Source organism: Artemia sp. Qi Xiang Cuo, chromosome 16 (assembly GCF_049724085.1).
Source record: "Artemia sp. Qi Xiang Cuo chromosome 16, ASM4972408v1, whole genome shotgun sequence".
Taxonomy (NCBI): Eukaryota; Metazoa; Arthropoda; class Branchiopoda; order Anostraca; family Artemiidae; genus Artemia; species Artemia sp. Qi Xiang Cuo.
Window position 1 is genome coordinate 22,936,393 of NC_142809.1, and position 12,382 is coordinate 22,948,774.

Consider the following 12,382-nt stretch of genomic DNA (forward strand, 5'->3'; position numbering starts at 1 on the left):
TGAACGGTCCTGTGCAAGCGTGACTGCTTCTTGGAGATCTATACCGATCATGGAGAAGTACTAGATAAGGCTGTCTCTCCATCTGAACCGGGGTCTTCCACGGGGGTGCTTCCGCCATTTTGAGGGGGATCAAAATTGAAAATTACGCTGGCGGGTGCTTCTTCTGGTATACGAATTAAGTGACCAAACAACCGTAGAGTTCTATGCCTGAATTAAACTTGAGCTAATATAATTTGTTTATAGATGGTAAAACATCCAGAGATTGAAGTACCTCTTACCCTGCCTGATCTTCCGGGAATTGCTGAAGGTTTTAGCACTGAAGAAGGAGTTCCAATATCTCTTCCATTGCCAACTTTACCTGACTTGAGTAGCCTCTTGAGGCCAGAAGAAATTCAGGTGTGTCTGACATTTTATATTTAATTTTTACTTCTAACTATTTATTTTTAATCTCCAACGTTTATATTGGCATTGAAAAAATAGATAATAACCATTTAACCCTTAGAAGTTTCCTAGCAGCTTGGGGCTTTGTTGCAAAATTAATTGTCTTCAAAATGTGCAACTGGCGTTCTAATTACTGTTGGGGTAGAGGCTAACCGCTTTTGTTTTTATCTAAATTACGTACTTTGCTTTATCCAGTGCTTTGTTTTAATTGCAAACCAAAGCTTGCCACCTGAAGGCTTTGGCACCTTCATTGGAAATTTGTTTTATACTTTGGCAAGATTAAAGAAGGAAGTTTACATCAAGACTTTGAATGAACTTTGTCAATGAACTCTCTGAAAATAATCTAGTGAATAATCCGGAAGTTCATTATTTTGTCAATGACCCGAAAAGCTTTTTTATTTTGTTGCTTGTAAATATGCTAGTTTCAATTTTATTAATTTAGTATTTCTACTGAAGACGGTCCCTGTATATGTGATCGAAAAATCTGGAACTTTTGTACCTGTTTTTTCACTTTCTAAATTAATGGATTTATCCCCGTTTAGAATTTTATTTGTTCGTCATAGAACGGCAGTGTGGTCTAAGAAAGCAACACCTAATTAAAGGTGTTACGTCGAAAATATGTGGTTTAAATGATGTTTTCAATAAAGTTTTTTTTTGTATTATTTGTTTCGTATTTACTTAAAGTCGAGGCAAATGTATAATTGATCTCCCATTATTAGTTATTCTCTTATTGATATACCATTGACTTTACCTAACTACATAGAAAAGGTAGTTTATAACATGATGCTAGCTTAAAGGTTTGTAACCTCTTGTCCTACTTTTTTTTTGGTCCCTTGTTTTTGTGATGATTAGAATTTGATTTTGCTTTTGGATGTAGTGTTCTTTTCTTTTCTTTTTGTGTCCTTTTTTATTTTATTTTCTTTATTTTTTTTAATGTGAGTTTTGTTAATTTTAGCTTCATAAAAAGCACCCAACGCGTGCAAATTAAATTCTAGCTTTGCAGATTCCCTCTCTCCTCCCATAATAGAAAGCTGCAAGCTGTAACGCTTATTTTTTACCTAATGTGTATCCAATATTTTACCTAGTATTTACCCAATATTTTACCTAAACCTATTTTCATTTCGCCTGTCTTTACAACGCCCTCGTACTGTCTCATATTTTGTTTTTTATGCTATTTTAGAAGATGTTTAATGAATGCGATAAATCAAAATTTGTTCCATCGTATATTTGTTTCCAATGTTTGGCTCCAAACAGGGGTGGATCCAGTATTTTTAGGGGGGGGGGGGTAAAATAAGTTGATTCGATAAACTTGTGTTAGGAGCAAGTTTAATTAGGAGAAAGTTTAACTTATGTTAATTAAGTAAATTACACTACTTTAGACTACGCTAGGGGAGGCGCGCGCCCCCGTCGCCCCCCTAGATCCGCCACTGGCTCCAATTATCACTACGAAAGGGAGAATCTTAGCTGGTTAATAAATATAGCATCGCAGATCAAGAAATCGCAATTTCAAATCCCATGAGAAACGTAAAAAGAAAATATTAGGTCATTTGAAGTTTAGTATCCTTGTTTGGATTACAATTGAGATATTTTTTTCTCTTATAGATTGCAATTGTTGTTGTTTAGTTAATTTAAATGTTTATTTTTTATAACTCAGTACTTTTTGCTGCAATTGTAAATGGGTTTTCAAATAAATAAATGGACCTATGAATTAGTCTTCTATCGAATAAGGATGATTTAGGAAATCTTGGTTTTAATTATTATGCCTTAATCAATAAACGTATTCAATTTATTGTTAATGATTAGATTCAACCAATAAGAACATCCTATAACTATTATGAATTTTATCCGATATTAATTATGGCAAATTATAATTACTAAACAGTTATAAATTTGATAATTTTTTTATATTCTTACCAAGTTAATTGATATTCTTACCAAGTCTGGTCGTGTTATATTTGTTGAAATGAAAATTATGAAAGGATTGATAATGTGTAAAATTGAGGGCCCCGCCCTCTTGTATGTATAAACATGTTGCTCCTCTTATTTAGGATCATTGTAGGATCGCTTGGGGAATGTAATTTGTGATTGTTTAACCCAAAATAAACAATTAATTAAGTGAGGGTTGACTATTGATGATCAAATAAATTATCAAGCATATGTAATCAATGAGTAATACCAATTAATATTACTGATTACATGATACCATTTCTGCTTTAAATTCTAATGTTACTCCTTACTTTTAGTTTAAATCCTTTTTTTAAATCTGATATTGCTAAAATGGATAGACTGACAGTCTAAACTTGTATCAACCCTGTTTTTAAGAAAAGTAGAATAAAGTGAAATACACCGAAAACACGACCCTTGATACTGAAAATATGCACTACGAGCAAGTAATTCGTAAACTGTATGTTTAACTATATTTTTATTGGAGTCCAGCGTTCACCCCCCCCCCCCCGCTGAAAAAAACCCTCAAAAATTCCCCCTTCCATGGTAATTTCTTCCACACATAAAAATTGAGCAGCGAAAGAAAAAGTACAAAATAGGTACCTCAAAATGTCGATCAGATGTTCTAAGGGTAACAAAAGGACCACATATCAAAAAAAGTTTTGGAACAGGGGCCGGTTGGTCTCCAATCACTTTCGACTTACAATAAAGGACTAGAATTGTCAATTTTGATCTTATTAGCATCTCCTAAAGTTTCTATGACCATGAGACGGAGGTGGGAATGAGGAAGGGGCAGTCCCCCTCCTATACGGAATAAATTCTACTCATTTTGGGTTTAATGTTACTGTTTACTTTTATGATAACAGTGTATACCGGAAATACTCCCAGAAATAAAGAGGGAAATTTTTCGAAATTCTTTAAAAACGAAATTCTCGTTTGGAGGGGAATTTGTCGATTCTCGGAGGGGAGTTCGTCGAAATTCTTTAAAAACGACTGCTGAAACCTAAGGGCTGTTGAACTAGAATAAGGATTTCTTTAAGACACTATACTTGGTAACAACTCATTCGGTAGCAACCGGTTGAAAAGCAGGCTAAATCCTAAAAAAGAGCGCTGGAACTTTCGATTAACAAATGAATGAGCCCCCTCTAAAGTTTATTCGACCACCCTTTCCATAAAACCTTATATCTTGACAATGTGCACTTGCATAGCTTACAGCCCTTACTCTGGGGGCTAGAAGGAGGGCTGTCAAACCTGGAGGCATGGATATTTGACCTTTGGACTATTTTGAACAAAATGGTTATTTCAAACTTTTGACCAGAGGCGTTTGAGGAAAATAAGGTATGGTGGGTGGCTTGTTGCCCTCCAATCACTTTTGAACCTTAAAAAGAGCACTAGAACTTTTATTTTGCAATCGAATGAGCCCCCTTCGAAGTTTACGCGACCATTCCTTCCGTATGAAGTGCCCATGACAAAAAATAAATAAAATTAATACACTCAACCCTTATGATTCTTTACCATAGGCAACTCTACAGGATCGCCTCTGAATTAAGCAGGTTACTAGAACTTTCAATTGTCTTTCTAATGAACATTCGGACATTATCTAAGGGGAATATGGGACAGGAGGATTCTCTGGGGATATTTCCCGCAGTGGGGAATTTTCCGGAGGGTGGGGGGTAAACAACTAGACCCTTCTCATTTGTAGGATTGACAAGTTTGTTTCCAACCTTTGAAGTTTAAAAAAATGGGCTTAAAACCATAAGAAAAATCAGTGCAGTATTAGGACACCTCATATTTCTATGCAGGCAAGGGAAAGCGAGGTAGGGTGAATCTGCTTACTCCTCAAGCTTTGTCTGGGGTCCTTCGCCTCCATTACATGGATAAATGGTGATCTCAAATGACTGTTTAGGGTTTTATCCCTCCAGAAAGACCCTCTGACTTCCCTATCCCCCAAAGGTCGGGCCTTAACTATTTATATGGCATCAACTGAAATAATCTAAAAAGTAACCGGAAAAAAGTACAGTCCAAAAGGTTTACTAATTAAATTATATCAGTTTACAGAGTCATCATAAAGATAGCTTGTGCTTTGCTTTTCACTCTCTCTCATTTCTTCTTTATGTTCTACTGACATAGACTTCTTCTTGTCCGCCAGTTGAAATTTTCTTGTTTTTCCACTTTTGGCAGCTGGAGCTAGTGCTCTTTCAAGAGCTTTTCTATGTCTCTCTTCTCTTTTTTCCTCGACTGCTGCTTTCAATTCGGCTTCATACTTCCTCTCTTTTGCAGCTACGATCATTTTTATAGTTGGTTCTACTTTCTCAGAAGGATAGTTACTAATTTGATCTAATGTGTCATGGAATTTGTCCTCAATTTGCGCCAACATATCGGAAGTACTTAAATTTTTGGCATATTTGTTTTGCGCAACTGATCTAAAAATCTCTTCAATCTGCTCACGAAGGTCTCTTTCCTCACTAAATGTTTCTGGTTGATATTCATCTTTTGTTTTTATTTTCATATGGTTAATTTTATCTTCCAATTGTTTTATTCCCTCCATTAATTTATTTTCTTCTTTCTCTTTTGATTCATTAAGTCCTTGGAGTGTCTTATCAAGTCGGTTTATTGCTGTATTGAGCTCTTGTGAAAGAGCCAATTGAGTATAAATTCGAGTTTCGAGTGCCTTCAAACAATTTATAAAAAACTTTGGGTCAGTTAGTAACTTATTATCTTCATCCGTAAATACATATTCCTTAATTTTCTTGCGTTTTTCCTCAGGGGTTAGGTTTTCATCATTAGATATCACTTCTGTATTCATTTTAGCTTCAACTAAAAAATCTCGGTGTGATACTAGCTCCTCCACTGATTCTTCCAATTTTCCTATTTGTTTTCTCAGTACACTATATTCTTCCCTTTTTATTTTTAGTTTTTCTCTTATTTCTTTTTTCTTACTTCTCTCTTTCTCTGCTTCTCTTATGGCTTCTATTGCTTTTTTCTCTGTTTCAAGTAGTTCCTCATTAAACTTAACAATTTCTCTTGCAAGTTTGTCCTTTTCTATTAGAAATTTCTCTGTTTCTTCTTTATCCTTTTTATCGATTTCCTCAATTTCTTTTTTCAGTGCTTCAGCCTTGTATTCAAGCTTTTGAGTTTCACGCACCATTAAAGTTTCTTCACGTATTGTTGCTTTCATTGCTCTCTTTTTATCAGACATTTTGTTTACTCTTATTGGTTTGTTGTCTCCATAGCAACGTGCTTTGTAATATTTGTTACTCTGTGTGAAACCATAGAGGGTGCTGAACAAAAAATTTTATTGTCTTAGTGAGAAAAGGGTTGCAGAGGATTTTTTTCCTTTAGGGGATGGAGTGTCAAAAATGGGAAAATTGATATTTTATGCCACCACTTCTAGATTTTCGTACAGAAGGGGGTCCTTTCGGCCAGTGTTTTGGAGGGGCTATCCCACTATTTCCTCATCCCTGTGTCCTCTTGTGGCGCTGGTAATGATAGTGTCACTGCGTAAAATTAATTTATATCCTTGAATAATATTCAGTGTAGACAAGTGCGCAAAACTAAAGTAATATTCACCGAAGGAGTAAGAATCAAGTTTGGACTCAGATGAGAAACCGCAAGTAAAAATTTAACCCAATACAAAAAATTGGAGGTTACGAGATAGTACAAATAATGCATGTTAATAATCAAAACTTGAACAGAAAGGTAAGCAGATAGATAGATTTCACATTGAAGAAGAAAGCATAAATCGAAATAACAAAATTGACTAAAAATTCTTGTGTATTCTGGGCAAAACGAGGCCGAGGCCCATCCAGGGGGGTGGTGTTTCAGGGTTTGACATCCCCCCCCCTGAAATTTTCGTCAGATTCGTAAAAACGTAACAAAATTACATATAAACAAATTTTTGATGCATTTTTCTAGAGTTCTCCCCCCCCCCCCAGAACAAAAATTCGGGGTATGTCCTTGCCTGAGGACGACCTCAGTTATTATGAATTATCCTCTCAGACGTCAAAGTGATTAAGTGTACTTTCTAGTACCTCAACTATACGTGTCTTTTGGTATTGTCCTTAGAAAGTGCATTGCAAAGATTTATTATTGTTATTATTTGTTGGAAAATCCGTCATAGTAAAAGGGAAAAGACGTAGCAATAAACGAAAAAAAGAAGAAATACACATAAACTTAACAGTGATAGTAAACTTAGTGACAAACGCTGGAACTAAGATCTAAATCAGCTCTTAGAACAAATTACAAAGATGAGAAAGAAAAACTCAATTATAGACCGCACTGCAGGTACATGACATGTTTTTGTTTTTAAACTCCCAAGTACTGAACGAACATAAACAATATGAGAATCGTTCTATCAAGCCGCAATTGGTAAAATAAAAATTAACCCAAATAATCATCAGTGAATTAAAAATATACGGTAGATAAGCATATCAACTAGTCTAAATATGACAAGAGACGGTAAAACAATTAAAAGACACTTTCATCTGCTGGTCTTGAATTTAGATTCCTCTCACTAAATGATTCCCTCACTTTAATAGACAAAAATATCAGAAACAAGGATATTATTCAATCACTAAATTTTACTTCTTTATTTAAAACAATATGCTTAAAATAAAGGAAAAGTAATAAATAGTTGAATTATTAGTAATATACGCAGTATATTATCAGAGAAAAATTGACATAAGATTGAGAATAACCAGCGTCACTTAAATTGGACTCTTGCGAAAAGAGACTAAATCATCAATCAGTTTAAAATTGCAACAATTACACTAAAGGGCTGGGCGCACGTATCTGAATTTGGGAACCGATTTCTGCATCAGTGGACAAACGATAGCGGTAGGAAAAAATTATTGCGCGACATTTTCAAAACAAAAATCATGGACACAAATAGTCAACTGGGGTTTATTAATAGTTGCATGATTGATCTCAGCTTAGTTCTCAGCTCAGTAGCGGGGTCTTTTACCACTTACATCTGTGACTCACTATATAACTGTACCCATGTTTTTTGGTGACGATAATGATGAAAATCAGTGCTGATTTTGTAAACCGGCGCCGAAAACTAGAAAATTTTTCAAGCTCAAATTGACGCCGATTTCTTTTAAAATCGGCGCTGATTTGAAAATTAGTTCCCGAAATCAGCTACGTGTGCCCAGCCCTTAAGTGCGAAAACAAACACTTAAAAAAAACACAACAAATACATCGTAACTACTGGGCCAGTACTGACGACCCAGGATGGTTCAACTTTGTCAAACGGGAATTATAAGAACGAATTTGCTTTTCCACAGCTATAATGGGGTCAGCAATGCGGAATTTTCTAACTAGATAAGAGTTGCGGGTCCAAGGGGGAAAACGTAAAAGATATTTTGCGAATCGGAAGAAGACTGAACGAATTTTTGACTTGTCAGATTTTGTGAGCATTTTCCAAAACGGTGATATGTACAGATAATGTAGTAGAGCAACAGAGTTGAAACGTTTTGAAAGAAGCCGGCGGTAGAAGCGTAACATGTTCGTTACAAAAGACGCTCCACGTTTTGCTGCATGGAGTAGCATAGCGGCGTGAATGGGAGAATCGAACACTTTACGAACATCGTGCCTGGCTAACACCAGAGTTTCACCTGATGCATCAGCATCGATCAATGCGTTTGCGACAACCGAAAAAGCGTGGTCACAGCCGAGACGTGGCTGAAATCCAAATTGGTAAGGTGGAACATTGCATTTTGCGTTCAGATGGTGAATGAACAGAAGTTCGAAAAGCTTACAGAAGGTAGTAGCCACCGTTATAGGGCGGAAAGATGAGTACTGAGTGGCGATTTTACCTTTCTTTGGAATTGGAGTGAGATCTCCAATCGAGAAAGAAGAAGGTACGACTCCTTGGGTAACAATTATCTGCATCAAAAGAAAAATATGGTTTACCAGCAGTCCATGCAGAATGTGAATAGCGCTCACTTTTTCGATGCCAGAAGATTACTTACGTTTTAGGTGTTGGATTACTCGCAGTACAGAATCAATCGAAATAATAAAATTGTCGGTTAGACAACTAGACAGAAATTTATCAAGGTTATCTTCATATTCGGACTTTAGGGTGGCATCTGGCGGGAAGAATTCCGCAGAGAATTATGAATTCCACTCGGAATCATAAATAACTTGAGCAGATAGGCGGGCGCTAGGAGGATCTCTTGATACATGTCTCCAGAAGGAAGGTTGGGACAGAGAAGCTTGCTGGGACGTCTCTTCAACTATCTGGTCAATTTGGATAGATATTTCTTTTGCAAAATTTCTTTTGGTAGAAAGTCGAATGTCAGAAACCCAGCCAGAGCGAGGACGGTCACACTGGAGCCACAAATGGTACCAAAATTTGGATTTTCTCTAAGCTTCAACTAGGCTCGGATTACCGGACCAGTGCTTCGTGAAACCCCAACGTATACATTTAAGAGGTATAGCGGCTTTTTCTGCGCATCATAGGGCATGACAAATTTGTGCAAGTAACACTCGTATTTCATTTGCATCAGCTTGTGGATTTCTCAGTAGCAGCTAGAAAGGAACATAAATTTTATGAAGGAGAGAATTAGTAACTGTTGCGAAAAGATCACCTTGGATGTTTTTCCAATCCCTGTAAAATTGGGCGTGCGGCTGATGTGGTTGTGGGGTGGGACTAGACTGAGCTGAAAGACAAGAAATAGATGGAGATATTGGAAGGTGGTCTGATAGTTGGAAAGCAGTGACGATGTAAACTGGTGACACTTGGAGATTTGCAGAAGAAACTGCATGGTCAAGGTTCGACACGTGACTTTAATGGTATGTGTAAGTGTAATCGAGATCCTTCGGCAAGATCCTAAGCCAATAGTAAAAAATACCAGACAAAATAGAAGTACGTACTAACGAGGCGTCAGTTAAATTACAGTTAAAATCTTCTATAATAGTACAACACTTATCTAAGTGGCGAATCATTGAAAGTCAAAACTCTAGTTTCTCACACGTAGAAGTAAATAAAAACTTCGATCGGTCATTGTGGTAATCTGTCAGGAGATATACGTTTCAAATAACATACTCTTCCACACGGACAGCAAGAAAAAATAACATGAATCAGAAACACTCGACCGGCATGACGTCCTAACAATCGTCGCAATACCACCCGAGGGGTGGTCACTGGAAGCGGATGGTTTAGCGGGAACCGAGTAGCTAGCAAAATTATTATTAATTTTCAGAAGGCCTAAACTCGTCAAAAAATGTCGTATAACTCGTTAAAAAATGTTCTTGCAAGCCAATACGTCACAGTTCGAAAGCAAACCTTTTATCACAGGAAGTTTGACTAAAAGTCCACCATTAATATTCCACGGAAGTACAGCTTGCGTAGTAGTAGACAGATCCATATCAAACTGTGGGCTTTGCTAGTTGACTGTTGTTATTGGGATACTTTACGCTGTAGCAAGTATGGCCGGCAACTTTACATTCTAGACAGAACATTTTTTCCAAACACGGAGAGGCACTGCTAGAGGTGTGATCGCATGATCCGCGGCGAGACCAGAGGGCCAGATTGGAGCACTGCGAGGCCAGATGCCCAGTTTTACGACACGAGAAACAACGCTTTGGGAGATATACAAATGCTTGTGCAGAAAGCTTTTCGTAGCCAAATTTCACAGCCACTTTCAAGAACTGATCCAGGTTTTGTTTCGACGCAAAGTAGATCTTGAACACTCGGGACTTTTTGCACTGTGCAACTTTCATGCAGTTTGGAACAAGAGATTTGACTTGATTCTCATCGTGTTCGGTCGGTACGCCTTTCAGGACCCCTATAAACAGTGGGGATTTCACTCTCACCGAGAGACCTGAGGTACTGTTCTCAGCATTCTCGGCAATTTTGTTCGCTGCACGTTTTGACTTAACAACAAGTTTCCATTCCGAAGCCGATTTTTTAAGTTCAGTTATTTCACCTGAGGCCTCAAGGCAAAGTTTATCGACCAAGTCCTTACGAGCACTAGGTGAGGTCAGGTTTGCAGGACAGTTCTTTAGTACAACGGCAAACGTAGGAGCTGTGGCAGGGTTAGTTGTTAGGCTGGTATCAATTCTAGCTGGCCAAACAGGACCGAATGCATCACATTATCTAAAAAGTCGTCAATTTTTCGAGAGAGTCCATTAACTTTCGAGACTAAAGTAGCTGAGACTTCCTCCCCGATTTTTGGGGTTGCAGAAGGCGACAAGATGACAAAAGTGGGAAAGGGCAGATTATCCTTTGCCGCCTGATTTAACTGTTTACATATGTCAAATATATTATCTTCATCTTTCGCATGTTTCACACACCGGCTCTGAATATTCAGCTCCTTGTGCAAGAACTCTTTAGCACTGATAATAGTACCATGATAAAAAAAAAACTCACAGCTTTTCCGATAATCAGATCAGTTTTCGCACCATCAAGTATGGACCTGGTGACAAAGTTCAGCAACGGATTTAAAATAATCTTTCTATTTTGATTGGTCATTGCGCAATCTAATTATAATAGCCAGGGACAGCCCATTATTCCAATCAAAATATATGTGAAGTAGGTCAGTCTAATATGTAGGTCAAGTAATATAATCCAAGTTCAAGGTGAACTGTTTCAAGCAAGTCCAATTATGAAATTGTTTCAATTAAAGACCATAGGGAATCACAAATGTCTTACTGTATTAACAGTCTTACTCTATGAATGAGAATATATCCAAAAAGAGGTGTTTGCAGTATGAACTCTCAATCAAGACCTTTTTTTTTTTTTTTTTTTTTTTTTTTTTTTTTTTTTTTTTGCAAAGAAATGCTCAAAATATTTCTGCTGAATGCTTTTTACAAAATGAAGTATATAAAAGAACATGATTGAAACCTGAACATTTTGTCACTGTCACGCCTAAAGATTGTATATAATATTTCCAATCGAGGATCAGCAGGGCAGTGTAGATGAGAAAGATCAAAGTATGACTGAACGTATATTACCATCCTGATCCTCCCTTTGAAAAAAGCCTGGCAAATTGTTTTTGCTATTACCTCAGAAGTGTGAAAACGTCATATGTGACCTTTAGGCGTGACAGCAGCGTTTTTTTTTCAGCAAGATGGTTGGTAAATCCGAATCAAACCAGCATCTTATCATATTTTTTTGTTTCTTTTTCTAGTGGGATGTACTAATAATGATCTTGGTTGAATAAGAATAAGCACAAAAAAGGCAAAGTAAACAGTAAGTTTTTTTTAGAAAACTATAACCTACTCACATAGAAAATATAATTATTTAGGGTCTCACGATTGAGCAGTTAGGGCTGCACTAACTTGAACTTTATTTTTAACGGAGAAAACTATAACAATTGGATTAGCGAAAATTGAATAGCAGAATATATTACGCTGCTTTTAGTAGCAAGACTGCAATTTTTTGACATGTTTATAGTTTATTAATTTAAGTTCAAAGGTACAAAACCTGACTCTAAAATTGTGGGCCTAAAAATAAGGTTTTAACCTCACAAGTTAAAAAAGCTGATCTTGAAACTTCTACCAAATTAAATACGATTAAAAAAAAATTGTACAAAGTAAGTTAGCATAATAGCAACAGAATCAATTTACATTCTTTCTTGGGCATGTACCGTTTCTGTATTCACTTGGTTGTAACGGCTATCAAATTAGAACCAAATTTTTCATAAGCATTCCAGAACTAATTGCAAATGAAATATATCATTGAGTTAATAAAGTATTGAATTAATTAACACATGGAATTCTGTTGTTATAACCCTTTCTTTTTTTAGGTCGAAAAAGACGAGTTAGAGGTCGTCGGTAATTTGAATATGGCTGAAACAAAAACACCTCACGCTATGCCTCTTGTTCCACCTCCTCCTCCTTTACTAGTACAAACAGTCTCTGAACTTCCTAAGTATGAGGTAATTTATTTAATATTTATTCACACAAATATTACAAGGTACTCGTAAAAAGATGCTGGTCTCTGAGTACAGGGTACTAAAATAAAGCTGCTAGCTTCCCAGAGCCAATATTG

At 36.6% G+C, this 12,382-nt stretch overlaps 1 protein-coding gene across 5 annotated transcripts in view; it reads left to right on the forward strand.

The window, feature by feature from the left end:
* The window catches only part of wash (WASH complex subunit washout), a 40,664-nt gene that overhangs the window by 20,198 nt on the left and 8,084 nt on the right, over positions 1–12,382 (forward strand). For all 5 annotated transcript variants that reach the window (XM_089102028.1, XM_089102029.1, XM_089102026.1 and 2 more), the window contains exons 6-7: positions 244–396; positions 12,138–12,269. In XM_089102028.1, coding sequence (XP_088958154.1) covers positions 244–396; positions 12,138–12,269 — 285 coding nt within the window. The remainder of the gene's footprint in view (positions 1–243; positions 397–12,137; positions 12,270–12,382) is intronic.